The following is a 17,147-nucleotide window of genomic DNA, read 5'->3' as shown; positions in this document are numbered from 1 at the left end:
TAGACTGACGCATCATTTTAATGTCTCTATAAAAATATTTTACTTCTATTTTTTTCTATTTTCTTTTTTTTTTTTTTTTAATTTTATTTTATTTTATTTGTGAACAAACTGTACAGAGGGGTTACAATTGCATGGGCAGGATAATGCGTACATTTCTTACCAAGCATTGCAGCCTCCTCCTTTGTTTACCCTTCCTATCCCTTCCCAGCCTCCCCACTCCCCCAAAAAATGTTTCTTGAATAAATTTTTTTTCTCCTCAGCCAGCCCAGGTAGAAATTTATTTGATATATCTGCTCAGATGGAACTGTTCTTCTTGCTTTGTTTTGAAAGAGTGGACTATATTACCTTCATTCCAATAATGCTGTACATAGCAAATCCTCAGCATATTTTTCTGCTGACAGTGATTTTTCTTTTTATTTGGCTCAGAATAAAATTAATTGTTTAAAAACTTGCCAACCTTGCACAGCAGTGATGTGTTTTAATCAGTCTTAGTTCACTAATAAATTTATAGCTGCTGTTGATCTACATCTTACTCTGCTGGCATTTTGTTTTATTTTTTTTCCTGTGGCCCCCTCCCAGCTTCCCTCAGATGTGCACATGTATATACCATATATGGGGTCACAGAAATTATATGACAAATTAAGAAGAGGTCTTTTGTTTCTTGGGTCCTGTTTACTTTGTCATATCTGGTTGCATTTTCAATCTACTGGCATTTTAGATGTAACTTTTTGTGTATGTGTGTGGGTCCTGAGGCTTGAACTTGATCTGGCACTGTCCCTAAACTTTTGTGCTTAGGGCTAGCACTTTATCACTTGAACCACAGCTCTACTTCTGGTGTTTTGGTGGCTAATTGGAGATAAGAGTCACAGACTTTACTGGCCATCCTGGCTTCAGACCACAATCCTCAGATCTCCTGAGTAGATAGGAATATAGGTAGGAGACACCAATGGTGCTGAGCTGGATATAACTTTTATACCTGTATTTTTTAGCTGTAAATTTGATACTAAGTTCACCTTCAATTTTTTTCTCTTCTTTTGAAAACTTTCTTCTGTAAAAATACATCTTTCTAAAACACTTAAAATTGTGAAACTTCTGCTGATGGCACATTTGCTATAGTAATAAATGTAAGAGGAAATTGTGGTCTACTATGATTGAAGTTATATTTCCAGTTTACATTATGATGTTAGTAGTTTGGGTCAACTTGTTTCAGAAGATAACTTTCCTTTGTATCATGGAAGCATGTCTGTCTTTGGGACTAGAATGTGATTTAAATGCTATAAAATAACAGGAAATTAATTTTTAATACCATTAAGGGGACTTATTTATACCTATGGAATATGATATGTTGGCAAGGGTACTGATTTTGTTTGCTAATTGCTAATTTAGTAACTAAACCAATGAAACAAATCAAGATTTTTTTGAAAGGAATAATTTTAGTTCCATAATTATATTTGGAACTAATATGGCAAACAAGTTTTCCAGTCTGTCAAATCATGCCTTGACGGGCTTGTGACTAAGGGAAATCTGTTCTGAAGGATATTTGTGAGTTGTCAAAAATGGAAACTGCAAGAAGTAATTGTTACTAATGTCAACATTATGTGTAGAAGTTTCCGTGCCTTTTATTGTTCTGGTGAAACATAAGTGTGTACTGAGCCTGGTACACACACACATATAATCATACAACCAATCTCTGAAGCAGGATGATCCCAAGATCAAGGCTAGCAGTGTGGCTGCACATTGTAGTGAGACACTTTCTAAATCGAAAAGAAAACAACTATAAGAACATTCTCCTTCAGTCATATTCAGATGCACAAATCAAGGCATCCTTTTCTGCTGTATTTCTGATTAGTTTTGAATAATAAAAATTGGAAACATAGCACACATTCCATATGCACTAATTATCAGATTTTTAATCCCATAGCTTTTTTTTTAGAGATTTATTGGTTAAAAAAAATTATAAAATTACCAGCTAGTGATTTTTAGGTAGAGTCTCCAATTTTTTCTTTTTTGTTTTTTTTTGGTCGGATGTGGGGCTTGAACTCTGGGCTTGGATGCTTATCCCTCAGCTCTTCAGCTCAAGGCGAGTGCTCTACCACTTGAGCCACAGCACCACTTCAGGTTTTCTAGACAGTGACAGCGAGGCATGATGGTTCAAATAATTTGTTCTTAAACCACCCAAACTGGAATACTGCTTTCGCCTCTTTTATTGACCTCAGTTTCGATATTTCTTTAACTTCCTTTGGTCTCCATCATCTCAGATCATTTTAGGTTATGGTTTATCTCTTTCCCTTGGGTATACCCTTGTTGCAGCTTGTATCCTAGAAACTTATTGTCCAGATATGCAACATTCATAGGTAGAAGAAAGTTCAGGTTTTAAGGCTTATTATAGGGAATAGGAAGCTAAATCTGCTTAAGGTAGATGGAGAAAATGTTGGGAGGGTTCTGAGATACCTCGTAGAGCTGGACCAAACTAAGCCCAGGGGAAAGCAGGAATACACCTGGACTTCATGTTCGTCCTCCTTTCTCTGAATAGAAGAAGTTATGGCTACTGGAAGCCCGAGACTTGCATCTCTAGCAGTAGATACATTCTGGGATCTCTCTTAACTGTGCAGAGTCCAGAAGTAGAAATGGCGGGTGAGCTGGGAGCCCACATTGGCCCAGTGTGAGACAGTATGCATCTATGGACCAGTCAACTCATCATTGAGTACAAGGTCATATGATATGGTTGATAACTGCAGGCAGTCCACAGAAAGAATAAGGAGGATACTTAGAGAGACAAGCCTTCTGTTCTGAAAGGAGGAGTGTTGCATTTATAGAGTCCACTGTATTTTAAATAATTTACCAAACCCGAACAATTGCTTTGGGATATGGATGTATTAATTCTACATTCAGGTGAGATGGTATAGGAATATAGTGGTTCCATGCCCAGGATTTCAAAAGTCTGACTGTAAAACCTTTCTAATGTATCACTTCCTTACCATAATATGACTCTTTTGGTTTATTTCTAAATTAAACAGAATGCACTAAGAACCAAATTTTTTTTTCTTTCTTTTTTTTTTGTCAGTCATGGGTCTTAAACTCTGGGCCTGGGTGCTGTCCCTCAGCTCTTTAGTTTAAGGCTAGCGCTCTACCACTGAGCCACAGCACCACTTCCGGCTTTTTCTGGTTTTGTGGTGCTGAGGAATCAAACCCAGGGCTTCATGCCTACAAGGCAAGCGCTCTACCACTGAGCTACTTTTCCAGCCCCTTTTTTTTCTTTTTTAATGTATGCCTGGCTATAAAAATGAATAGAGGTGAGGTGGTTGCGGATGTACTTGATGGGTATGTATGTGAGGATCTGTATCTCTTACATTCCTTCATCTAATTCAGTTCCATAAATGATTACATTCACACAGATTGTTTGAGGTTTAGAATGAAGATGGAGCAACTTATTTTCCCTCTTTCATCTAAATGAATCGCTGTCTTATATATAGCACTAAAAAATAAAAATAAAAATACGTGACGCGGGCTCGCACCTGCAATCCTCACTACTCAAAAGGCTAGAATCCGCGGAGGGTTTCATGAGATTCCATTCCAAAACATCCAGAAAAATCAGGGCTGGAGATATTACCCAGGTAGTAGAATGTTAGCTGAGTGAGCAAGTGAGTATAAGGTCCTGAGTTCACCTCCCAGTACAACCAAATGAAATGAAAGAAAGAGAAAGGGAGGGGAGGGTGGAAGAAAAAAATGGAGAACCTGTGAACCTGAAACTGCTCTAGAAAATAAGATCTATTTTTTTTTAATTTTTAAACAATTCTTTTTTTTGGGGGGGAGGTGTCCGGTCGTGGGGCCTGAACTCTGGGCCTGGGCGCTGTCCCTCAGCTCTTCAGCTCAAGGTAGCACTCTACCACTTGAGCCACAGCGCCACTTCTGGCTTTTTTCTTTTTCCTTATGTGGTGCTGAGGAATCGAACCCAGGGCCTCAGGCATGCAAGGCAAGCGCTCTACCACTGAGCCACCTTCCCAGTCCAAGATCTATTTTTAAAAAGAAAATTTAAATATATTTGCCATAATAAAAAAATAGGTAGAAACTGAGAAAAATATGCCATGTGAGCATACTCAAAAGAAATGAAAACTAGAGTAGATATATTAATTTCAGGACAAGGGATGTTACCGGGGCAAACACGACATTAAGAGAATTGAAGTACTACTTCAAATTATGTTTGAGAATTAGAGTGATGCAATTTAAGGATCCTCAGTTATAGGACTTACAAAGTACTTCCCTAAAAATTCAGTTCTGAGTAAAGCACTTAAACTTTTAGGCAAATGAAATTTGATGCATTTAGATAACAGTTGTAATTTACAACATTTTTTCCTCTTCCCTAAATGTGCCATGTTTGTTTTTTTTTTTTAATCAACTTGGGCTTGAACTCTGGGCCTGGGCGCTGTCCCTCTGCTCTTCAGCTCAGGGTGAGTGCTCTACCACTTGAGCCACAGTAACACTTCCGGCTTTTTTTCTTTTTGCTTATGTGGTACTGAGGAATCGAACCCAGGGCCTCAGGCATGCAAGGCAAGCGCTCTACCACTTGAGCCACAGTGCCACTTCTGGTTTTCTGGTGGTTAATTGGAGATAAGAGTCTCATGGACTTTCCTGCCCAGATGGCTTTGAACCGTGATTCTCAGATCTTAGCCTCCTGAGCAGCTAAGGTGTGAGCCACTGGTGCCTATTTTTTTTTCATTTTATTATGAAGTTTCACAGACAAGACACTTAGAGAAAATATGATCAGATTCATCAATTCACAGTGAACAAAATCAAAATCTTTGAGAGTTTCCTGGAAAAGTGTAAATTTTTCATAATTTATTATAATGAAACATTATAATTAGCATGCTGTCTAGTTTTGGCATACTTGTGAAACTTTCCTGCATTTGTATTTGCTGTAATTATAGGAAACAGTTCTGGAATCATAGACTTCATATTATTTAAGTTTAGTAATGAATATTATTTGTTAGTAATATGACATAAGCTCAGGTTGAAGTATACATGTAATCACTGGGGAGTGCATACTTACCTTGGAGGATGGGCACTAGTGGCTCATGCCTGTAGTCCTACCCTACTCAGTAGGCTGAGATCTGAAGATCACACTTCAAAGCCAGCCGGGGCAGGAAAGTCCATGAGACTCTTATCTCCAAATGATCACCAGAAAACTGGAAGTGATGCTGTGGCTCAAAGTGGTAGTGAAAAAAGCTCAGAGACCCTGCCCAGGCCATGAGTGCAAGCCCCCTGACTGACAAAAATAATAACTATGTAAATAAATAATAAATAACATGCTTGAAGTTTTAAGTAGAATAGCCTAGAATAAGCTTGTGTTCCTACTTGCTTTATTTCATTGTCATTTCAATATGTTTAATGCTCTTTCTGTTTTCTCTAGAGATAAGTAGTGAAAAGAAATCACTTCTCTTCTTGGAATAATATCAGAATTTCTATGTGGCTTAACACATACACATCTGACCTTGTACTCTTTAGTGAAAGTGGACACATGTTCTGTGAGTAATTCTCCAGATAGATAAATCTAGAGCCAAACAAACCATAAGATCACATTCCAGCAGGTTTTTTTTCCCCACTGAAATTAAATTTAAGCTAAAACAATGACATGGAAGGGTTTTCCCCCTTTATGAGAGAAGGAAAACATGTTAACAGTGATAGTGGTGATGATAGAGGAGAAAGAAAGGTTGGTAAGTGTATAGACTGGACTGATAATACATCCTTTTTGGGAACTTTCTCTCCCAGTAGTTTGTCAGTTCTGCCTTGTGAACGAATGATAGTAGGTAGTGTAGCCTGGTCACAAACATGGTTCTTCCCAGTGTAGAATGCTAATCAGAAAATTTGGGCATAATTATTCTTGACCTTATTGATAACCTTTACCTGTAATGTTAAAAACTCTTCAGTCAGGTAAAATAATCTTAGCTCTTAAGACCAATACATACTTTTTTCTTTAAAGAAAAATGAAGCATTCCCCATGTTTCAAAGATTGCTAAGTGGAACATAAAACTCGTTAGCATAATTGATGGCCTTTGAGAGAATATGATTCCCTGAATTGTACTTTTAGTGAGTACAACAGCATTTCCCTTTGGGTATGAAAACCTGCCAAGAGCTAGAGAAAATCTTACATCTAAGATTTCTTAGCCTTGGCCCTAAATCAATACTTCACAACCTCAGCTCCATTCACATTTAGGGGTGTTTTTTCAATAGTGTTGATTATAAGATATTTTAGTAGCATTTCAGGCTGCTAGCTCTAGAAGACAATGAGTGACAGCCCTGACTCCAGGTAACCGACTTGGCAGGAAGAATGGCCTCTATGGGAGCCGCTGCCTCGGTTGTAAGAACCACTGCTCCAAGTGTCTTAGATGAATCATTGATAAAGAATATTTTCCATGCTTTAGTTTTACTTTTGAATGTTTCATCATATTTCAGATATTCTCCATGGAAAGTCTTTAGTTTTAAGAACTGTCCAAATCACCTGGGAATATATAGCTACTTAGGAAGTGAAAATGAGGACAAGGACTTTCTTTGATTTGAGAATCCAACCTTAGAACTTCTGAGTGTTGAATACAGTGGTTTGTTTTTCAAACTACAAGGGTACATGTCATTCATAAAATCATTTAGTGAGTTTGCCATGTAAAACGCCCTTCCTTCTTTGAAATAACAGGAGGAGAACACATGAAGCTGCTGGCCTGCTGAATATGTGTACTGTGCCCAGCTTTGTCTTTACAGCAGGAGTATTTTAACCCGTGCTCTGTAACAATAGATGAAAGTTTAGCTGTTTATGTAGTCATGTTAAACTTACCTAATTTCTTTGAGAAATGAAACATTTGTTATTCATTCTAAAAGACTGGCATAGTTACTTACAACTTTGTTTTCTCATCTTGCAAGAAGATGAAGTGTTGAACTCCATCACATATTTTAGAGCATTCCTGGCACATTACTTGTTAAGTAATCTTTTATACCCTCACTCTCCCTACAGAAGACTCTGAAAAGGACATCTCTATCAGAGCTGTTTTCTTTTCTCATCAACACACATGCAAAAAAGTCTCTGTTTTTCATTAGTTAGTATTTATTTTGTTGTTATAGAAATCATGCTTTATGATAGAAAAAACAAGAAACACTTCACTTATTGAAAAGTAAACAGGAGGATAGGACATCTAAAAATTATTCCAAATACTGCTTTTACTGTTTTGTTTTTTGTAAAGCTCATTTTACAATGACAATCTTTGAATGAATAGTAGCCTATAAAAAATGAAACCATTTGCCATTACCAAGTCAGAGATTGAGCTCTTGATAGGTATTTCTGGACTTTGTGAATCCCATGAATGCTTCACTTGAATCACTGCCATAGCTTGTTTATTAAAGAAAACATTCATATTTTGAGTATTTTTATTTATCCAGTGGTTTTTTTTTGCGGGGGGGGAGGGAGGGAGGAGGGACGGGATTGGTCGTGTGGCCTGAACTCTGGGACTGGGCGCTGTCCCTCAGCTCTTCAGCTCAAAGCTAGTGCTGTACCACTTGAGCCACAGCGCCACTTCCGGCTTTTTTCTTTTTGCTTATGTGGTGCTGAGGAATTGAACTCAGGGCCTCATGCATGCAAGGCAAGTGCTCTACCGCTGAGCCACCTTCCCAGCCCCCCAGTGTTTTGTTTTGTTTTTTAAAGATTGAAACACTTCCATGAAGCACCATTTTTATCTTCTGAATAGTAAGAGAACATTTTAGGCTAGTTTCATAATGTGAGAAACTCTGTCTTAGGATAGCTGTTTTCTTCTCTTAGGAAAAATGTTAATGATTTATTCAAAAGTTATTTATATTTCAACTCATTTATTTTCACAGTGGGGTTTTTATAGCCCTGTTTTTAATTTAGATGATATCCAGCAGAGATATTCAAAACATTTTTCACGGTAGTACAGTGGAAATTTGCAGGAGATTTTTCAGGTTGTATAATATCCTAAGTTTTGTAGTTGCAAAAGACCAGGGAATATATTGCCTAGAACCTCACATTTATATTGTTCTTCCTTGATATATTTTGAGAGCATAGCTGCTATGTCTAGTTTTTGTGTGTGAAATGAAAGTTGGTATGTATAGAAATAGCTAAAATTTACTGTCCACTAAAAGCTAAGCTTTGTAAGTGTGGTTATATTATATTTTGAAAGCCAGATTTTGAGTGTTCACTTTAAAAAGTAAAAACATAATTAAAATAAATAAAGTAGAAAGAGGAATACCAATAGGGACTGGAAGATAAACTTTTTGCAGAAGGTAAGACTTTAAAGTCATGAGAATTTAGGCACAGAGTTGTCTCTTTGTGGAAGATATTGGAAATTCTCTTGAGCTATATCTTTAGTGAGGCTAAAACCCAGTATTGTCCCTTTCAGTACAACTTTTTGTACAAGAATGATACTGTTCCAAAGGTGACCTTGAGTAAGTATTTGAAAGAAGATGTCATTTTAAAAGGATACATTTATCATCCTGTTGGATTCATTTGAATTCCATTGTTACTGAATGCTAAACAGTACAATTGAAGTGGCAGCCTAAACTTACTAACTAAACATTTGATTAATGCCTCTTTCTGGATAGTCAGTTAAAAATAAGCTTGCAGTAAACAGAAAGGTGCAAATATTTCAACTTTGCAGATAATATACAAAAGTACCTAATTCTTTATATTCAGTTGCTAAAGAATTTCTGAAACAAATAATGCCACTAAGACATAAAAGTCATTTTTCCTAGTCTTTAATAAACCATCACACTTACTATTTTCTCTTAATTCTATAGTGGGATAAGTAAAGCTTTGTTGGAAGGGCTACCAAGCAGTCATATTTCAGTAGAATATAAAATTTAAACTTCACCAAATAGCGCTTTAATGGTTTCAGAAGGGAATATGGTATAGCCTGCAATGTGGGAAGTCATCTGCATAATCTTGAGTGCATGTTATGAAATCATTCCGCTTCTCACAGAGGTTGTAGAAGCTCGTAATGTTTATAAATAGATAAAACTGATCTGTGTTTACTTTGAACAATTACTATAAATTGATGCTCTTTTAAAGATTAGATTTATTATATGTTTATTATTTATTGCAAAATTGTGCTCATTTTTGTTCAGATTGAAAAGTCCCTTGAATTTATAAATTACCTAGGTAATCATGATTGTTTTGACCTTTTTGCTCTTTGCTTTAAGTATTATAAGAACCATGTCAGTTGTTTTATCACATATAAACTATTGGTAGAATAAAGTATTTGCTTTCCTGCATAATTTTAAATCTTCACAAAGTTTAAGATTAAAAACAGTGTATGTGTTTTCTTTTAAAGGTGATGGATGTGGATATACTGTGCTAGGCTCTGAAAGTGGAACCCTTTCATCTAAAAACTACCCACAGACCTACCCCAACAGCTCTGTTTGTGAATGGGAGATCCGTGTAAAGTTGACAGAAAGAATTCGTATCAAGTTTGGTGACTTTGACATTGAAGACTCTGATTCTTGCCACTTTAATTACTTGAGAATTTATAACGGAATTGGAATGAGCAGAACAGAAATAGGTAGGAGGATATTTTCTTAAATGTATATGCAATACTATTTTGTTGCCTCAGGTTCTGAAACTAAAGCTGTTTGGTTTTGTTCTGTTGTTCTGGTACCAGGGCCTGAAATCAGGGGCTTGGCACTCTTGCTCAGCTCTTCTGCTGAAGGAGACATGAAGACTATAAAAATATGGAAAACATTGTATGGAAAAATGTCCTTCTTTCTTCAAAATAACTTTAAAAAATTATGGGAAGAACTGTGTATATTGCAACTCATTCTCTAAATGTGTAGTTCTTATTTGAATCTTTTACAGGACTGGGGTTTGACCTCAGGGCCTTGTACTTACCTATACAGGTGCTCTCCACTGTTTTATGTCTCCAGCCCTTTTTCTCTGCTGGTCATTTTTAAGATAGGGTCTTGCTTCCTTCATAGATACTCCTGGATATTCCTCCCATAGTTGCTAGGATGACAGTTGTGTGCCACCATGCCCAATGTCTTCTACTGAGGTGGAGTCTCTTGGACTTTTGTGCCCAGACTGCCTGGGACTCCTGTCCTCCCCAATTAGCCTCTCACATAGCCATGTGCCACCATACCCAAACGGGTGTGGTGAACTTTTGTGCCCAGGCTGGCCTCTATCCATAATCATCTCAGTCTTTCAAGAAGCTAGCATCACAGGCATGAACCACTAGTGCCTGGCATCTTTGAGTCTCGATTCCAGCCAAGAGACTAAAAGAACTCTTAGATATTTCAGTTATTTAGATACTTTAAAAAAGATTATCGGCGTTGTTTTAGGAGTAATAAATGGTAATAGGATTTTAGAGGAATCTGTAATAATAAAATATTTAAAATGTGATATTATAATTTTAGTTATAATTTTATTAGGTACATTCCAAAGTCCACTTGAAATATGTAGGATGTAGTTTTAATTATTTCAGGGTAAAAGACGGTAATGGAGTAGGTAAGAGAAACAGTGCTAGGCTATTGGTGAAGCAGCCCAATGGATTCATGGAAGTTGTTATACTTCTGTTTTAGTGTATTTCATAAAATTCTCAAAGTAATTTTTTAAAAATAGAAAACAAGAATTATGTATTTGGGCAACAAATAGTGATAACATGTTAGAGAGAAAAAGTGACATGGGAAACAGGTGTTAAAATTGCCTTCTGAGTCTAGTCACCTGCTGGAATTCTTGCTGACATTCCCTTACATAAGTTACCCAAAGATGCCCAGGTATCAGTCATGAAATCATGTTTTTTTTTAATGTTTGGCCTGTTGATAAGTATTTAATGAGTATCCATTCTCCCTTATTTCCTTTATTTTTATTTTTCCTTGTCTCTTCACACAAGGGAGTACAAAACTCTATAGAGATCAAAGGGGGTGAATGGAAAATCCTTTTGGGCTTGATGCTCTCCCTCACTCCCCCACCTAACTGCACTATTTTGGTGCTGTTTTTGGTAGTGGAAGGAAGCAAAAGTTGCCTGTCACATGTGACAGAGAAAGAAAAATTATTCAAGGATAGCTGTTTACCATTTTGCAAAGTATAACAGGAAGAAACATACATGGTAGACTTGAGCACTCTACTACTGATGGGGCTGAGTCCTTCCTTTCTCATCTTTCCTCACTTTTCCTTTACAACAGAGGCAGGAACAGATGAGCTTTATTTCCCTGTAGTAATAGTTCCTATTTTGGTATCAGGGTTTTTTTTTTTTTAAACATAACTGTTAATTTTAGAGTTTTAACCCTGAGAGATGGTATTATGGACTCACAACTAAAAGGAAAAGAAATAAAAGAATGGTTCCTTCAGAACTATTTAAAATCATCACTTAAATAGGATGTATTTTAATTGAGAAGGCAATTTTGGTTTATTTGACAGTTAATGAATATTTTGTATTCTTTTAGGAAAGGATAGGGTGTTACATTATTTAATAACATGATTTTCTTGTGACTTTAGGTAACTCTTCTCTGAATTGGTAAATTGTATAGACTCTTCATGAAATAACTTTTATGATGGTATTAAGATGGCTGTATGTTCTAATTCATTTTTTAGATGGATTATATTAGATTAGAAAATTCCATTAAGCTTTTTTTGGGGGGGTTCGGTCGTGGGGCCTGAACTCTGGGCCTGGGCGCTGTCCCTCAGCTCTTCAGCTCGAGGCTAGCGCTCTACCACTTGAGCCACAGCACCACTTCTGGCTTTTTTCTTTTTGCTTATGTGGTGCTGAGGAATCGAACCCAGGGCCTCATGCATGCAAGGCAAGCGCTCTACCACTGAGCCAACTTCCCAGCCCCTCCATTAAGCTTTTTATCTAGCTTTTTATCTTTTCTTTTATGATGGTTCATTATATATACTTTTAGCACATGTTAATTGTACATTGTGGGAGTTTTATTGAGATATTTCCATATGTGCATATAATAAACTTGAATCATATTGCTGATTAATTTCTGATTTCTGAGACAGTTGGTCTCTAAAGGTAAAAATTAAACTATAAAGGTGTTTATTATTACACCTACAAATACATATATATTAATTTTACAGTTATTTTTTGTCTCCATTTTGACAGCTTTTCACATTGGTCTATACACATTTATTAGCATCATTTCCCTTGTGGATATAATTGAGAAATACTCCAAAAATGAAGGGCCCCACTTTTATAACCTCATTTAATTTTATTTACCTCCCTAATTTATTTGGGTTATAATTTAGTTTACACTATCTATAAGTTTTAATTATTGATGTTACAAATACAAATAAGACTGTTACTAAGTTTTCCTTCCTTCTGAGGTTCTGGTGAAATTTGTAGAGCATTTGAACCATCTGTTGTTTGAAAGTTTGTTTTGTGTAACTATCTAGGCCTGATACCTTTTTGGTGGCATAGTTTCTTGCCCGTCTTGTATATTTGTGCATTTCTCTCTTTATTTCCTTGTCAAATTAGGTAGTGATTTGCTTATTTCGTATTAAAACATGTTCAAAACACAAATTTTGATTTATTAGATCTACTTTCTATTCTTGACATTTTCATTTGTTTCTATTTTCCAGATTTTCTCCACTGTGTTTTTTTGTGGGCTTTGTTGCTCACTTTCATTTTTGTCAATATCACTGTTTTTACTGATTAAATTTTTAAGATATGTATCCCAGAGAATGACGTATATCAATAATTAATTGTTGACATATTAGTTGACATATTAATACATTAACATATTAATGTTAATATCTTATTACATTAGTGAATTTGTGTGTTATATTAATACGTTATATTATTACATTGTATTAATACATTATTGCACTGATGTAGTAATATGGCAGTTGTCAATTTTTTTAGGAATCTATAATTTGGTTTAGCTATCTCTTTTGCCTAATAACTGTTTAGTAGATTTATTTACACTTGGAAGGATTTTATTTTGGTATTGAAAATACTTAAGTTTTTTGAGTTAGAGAATGTTGATTGTAATACTTCCAGTTTATGGAATTTATCCATGCTTTCTTTGTAATGTTAATATATGACCTTTTATGTGCATGTGTGAATGTCCTATATATGATAAATAATGAATACTTGGATTGTTTCCATATCTTGGGTGTTGTGACTATTGCTGTAATGAACATGTGAGTGCAGATGTCTCTTTGGCACACTACATATCCTTTATATAGATATCCACTAGTGAGATTACTAGATTATATAGTAGTTCTAGCTTTAAGTTTTGAAGCTCCATACTGGCTGTACTGTATCCCCTCAGTAGTGTTTGGGGTTCCCATTTCTTCGTCTTTTTTTTCCAGCACTTACTATCTCTCCTGTTTTTGATAGCAGTCATTCTAACATATGTGAGCTGATATGGTACTGGGATTTGAACTCAAGGCTTTGTGGTTATTAGGTAAACAGCCTACATCTGAGCCATACTGCTAGTACTTTTTCTGTACCAGTTATTTTTTATTTAAGATCTCACTTCCTGCCCAGACACACTCCTGGGTCTCAGTTGCCTCTTTTAGTCTTCTTATCTTATGGCTGTATCACTGTGCCCTATATCTGTTGGTGCTTGTGAATTTTCCTGCCTGAGCTGATCTGTACTACAGTCCTGCAGTCTCAGGCTTCCTAGTAGTTAGAACTAAAGTGTGTCACAGGCACCTAGCTTCATTGTGGTTTTTTATTAGCATTTCCTTGATGTTTAGTGATGTTGAATAACCTTTTTTTCATGTACCTCTTGGTCCACTCTGTCCATTCTTTTTAGTTGCTATTGTGGTACTGGGTTTAAACTCGGGGCCTCATATTTCTTAGACAGGCGTTATCCGTAAAAAGTGGCGTTCCTTCAAAAGGTTGAATGTTTTGGGACAGATCGTGGAGGAATTGAAAACTTCACTGGATGAACACTTTTCTATGCAATGCTGTGCCATTCAAGAATTCCTTCTTAGGAAATAGATTTTGATGTCTCCTCAGTGGTGAAAAGCTTATTTTTCTAGAAAGTTATTGAAAGACGTATGCTATGTGTGTCTCACCTGTGATGCTTTCAGTAAGTCTGGTTTTGCTGAAGTCAACACATTATGACTCATTGCATTTTTACATTAGCATACTTGGAATGAGAAACTACTAGCCATCCTGAAAGAAGCTGCCAACTTAGTAAGAGCCAGGGCCTTGAGTCATCACCTTTTCAAAAGAAAAGAAATAGAAATGGAAGACGAATCTGCCTTCTTTCCAGAAGTGTGCTGGCTTTCCAGAAGATAACTACCCACACCCTCCAACCTCCACACCTCGATTTTTCTGGTGACTCCTTGAGCCATGCCCTCAGCTCTTTTTTCCTCTAGTTTATTTAAGATACAGTCTCTCAGTTTTTGCCTAAGCTGGGCTACATCTCAATTCTCAAACATAGCCTTCCACATAGCTGTAATTTACAGACATGTACCAATTGTCTTGTTCTTTGAACAAGGCCCCACTAGTGATTGTGTGTGCACGTGCACATACAAACTGGCCTTGAACTGTGAGCATCCCAATCTGTGCTTCTTGAGTAGTTGGGATTACAGAGGTGTGCTACCACACCCAGCCATAGCTGACTTTTTAAGTTCTCCTTAAAGCAGAAGTTTAATGAGAAAAGGACAATTTGCTTAGAAAACTTGACAGGGAAAAATACTATTAATTTTTTAGTCCTTGGAATCACTATCATGAATAGTATACTTCTGATCTACTGTCTAAGCTGCAGTTCTGAAAAGAAGTATCACAGGAGGAAACTATTCTTACAAGCAAATCAACGCAAACGTGATATATTTTCTCCCTGAATTGTAGTAATGAAAAGTTTTAAAATTCTAATATGTTACATTGGTATAGGTATGGTAAAACTGGTGTGTCTCTTACATTGAAGTATCAGTTGGTAGTACTCTTGTGGAATCACTGAAGAGAACAGGCTGCCCTGTGCCTGCTCTGGATTACTCTAGGATGAGGAGAACACAGCTTTTAGGCTCCGCTGAGCTTTAACCACATCATTCTGTAAAGCACTAGTTTTGAACCTAAGCCACAAATGCCCAATCAGAATGACTTTACATCAACTACCCTCTGTCCATATAACCTGAAGCACAAAATGGTAAATGACTTATTGGTGCTAATGAACATTACATTGGCAAAAATATCAAAGCATGTCAGAAACACCAGGCATGAACATATCAGACCTAGTAATTTGGGCAGCTCACCTGGATTATATTAAAGGAAGGACACTTGTCACTAGTTTAGGGTTTCTAGCCAGCCTAGACAGACAAATCTATGAGATTCTTATCTTCAGAAAACTAGAAAAAAGCCAAAACTGGAGGCATGGGGAGAGCGCTAGAATGCCAGCTGTAAATGGCAAAAGCAGTGTAAGAGTGTGAAACCCTGAGTTCCAGCCCCAATTCTGGGAGACGGGAGTGGGAGGGTGCGGGAGGAAGAGGGAAAGATGGAGAGACCCTGAAGCCTGACAAACCATTTTAGAAAGACTGAAAAGACTACGTTGTGTATCATTCCATTCGTATATAATGGGTCTAATTTCTCTACGTGCTCCCTGAAGCTTGATGTTTGGTTAGTCTTTTTGACTACAGCCACTCTCTTGGGTATGTGGTATAGTCTCTGTAATTGTAATGCTTAATTTCCTGATAATGAATGTTATCACTTTTTCACATTGCTCTTATTCAAGTGATGTTCTAATGGCTCAAATGAGTTTTGGAACTTTTTATTCTTTTAGACAAGTTACTATGTAAGGAAATCCCATTTTAAATACATAATTCTTCTCTTTTTACTATTCTACTTGGAATAGTACTGAAGATATGTTTGTTTGTTTGTTTTTTACTTTTTTTATTGGTCATGGGCCTGAACTCTGGGCCTGGGCACTGTCTCTCAGCTCTTTAGCTCAAGGCTAGCGCTGTACCTCTTGAGCCAAAGTTCCACTTCCAGCTTTTTCTGCTTATGTGTGCTAAGGAATCGAACCCAGGGCCTCATGCATGCAAGTCAAGCACTCTACCACTGAGCTACCTTCCTGGCCCCTTTTTTACATTTTTGTTATGCATTGAACATTAGAAGTTAGGCAGGTAGGGGTGTGTGTGTGTGTGTGTATGTACCTGAAATTCAGGGACAAGGCTGTGGCTGTGGGTAGAAGTGTTTGTGTATTGTTGGGCTGTCATTAAAGCCATGGAAGTAGGTCTGATCTAAGAAGGCTGAACAGGAAGGAGTCTTGAATCTTCAGAAAGAAAATAGTGTAGGACCAAAAAAGTTTGAGTTACCCTGAGACCAAGAATATAGGAGCATGTTGTTCATTGATCAAATTGTTCATTATTGCTTTAAAGAGTACACATGTTGATATAGAAATTTGACTCTTTACAAGTCATACCTGTACCATATTTTCTTTTGAGTCTTTTAAACACTTTCACTTGGCATTTTTTTTCTCTAGGAAAAATAGGATTTTTAATGATTAAATATCATACTAATTATTTTTACTAATCTTAATATCTAGTTTGTTAGAATAGGTGGTTCTGTTATGTACATTGAAAACACTCTTGACTTAATGAGAGTCAGACGAGTTAAATGCTTTTCTTTCATTCCTAGGCAAATACTGTGGTCTGGCATTGCATATGAACCATTCGATTGAGTCAAAAAGCCATGAAATTACAGTGCTGTTCATGAGTGGAATTCATGTTTCTGGAAGAGGATTTTTGGCTTCATATTCAATTACAAATAAGCAAGGTAATTTTCATCATTATGTAATAGCTTCCACATTTTGTAAATGCTGACAATAAAAGTGAGATGTAGTTTCAAGTACGTCTTATCTGAGATTGGAGTAGAACAACTAAACAGTTACAATTAATACACAAAGTTGACAGAATGTAGATCAGTTTCAGAATTCCAAATTTAATCATACTTTTACATAAAATATACTTAGTAGTGCAAATACTCATTTTTTACTTTTATAAGATACCTTTTTTAACTTGGTGAAATACTGAGTTATATCATATCTGTTTAGAGTTTTATTCTCAGTTTCCCCTTTCACAGTTAATGTTAAAGATCAGATTATCTTTATGGAAAAAATAAAATGAAGTCCTCATACCTCAGGAGTCCCTGCAGAAAGATGAGACAGTACAAAATAAGCAAGAAATATTTTTTGAACTGTTAAAA

At 36.4% G+C, this 17,147-nt stretch overlaps 1 protein-coding gene across 1 annotated transcript in view; it reads left to right on the top strand.

Annotated features, from left to right (window-relative positions):
- Positions 1-17,147, top strand: part of Dcbld2 (discoidin, CUB and LCCL domain containing 2) — a 52,314-nt gene that overhangs the window by 3,039 nt on the left and 32,128 nt on the right. Inside the window, exons 2-3 of the mRNA XM_013024183.1 lie at positions 9,327-9,554; positions 16,581-16,718. Of these exons, the coding sequence (XP_012879637.1) occupies positions 9,327-9,554; positions 16,581-16,718 (366 nt within the window). The remainder of the gene's footprint in view (positions 1-9,326; positions 9,555-16,580; positions 16,719-17,147) is intronic.

This window comes from Dipodomys ordii, unplaced genomic scaffold (genome assembly GCF_000151885.1).
Source record: "Dipodomys ordii isolate 6190 unplaced genomic scaffold, Dord_2.0 Scaffold73, whole genome shotgun sequence".
In the NCBI taxonomy this organism is placed as follows: Eukaryota; Metazoa; Chordata; class Mammalia; order Rodentia; family Heteromyidae; genus Dipodomys; species Dipodomys ordii.
Note: the sequence above shows the minus strand (reverse complement) of the source record. Positions and strands in the feature narration are given on the sequence as shown.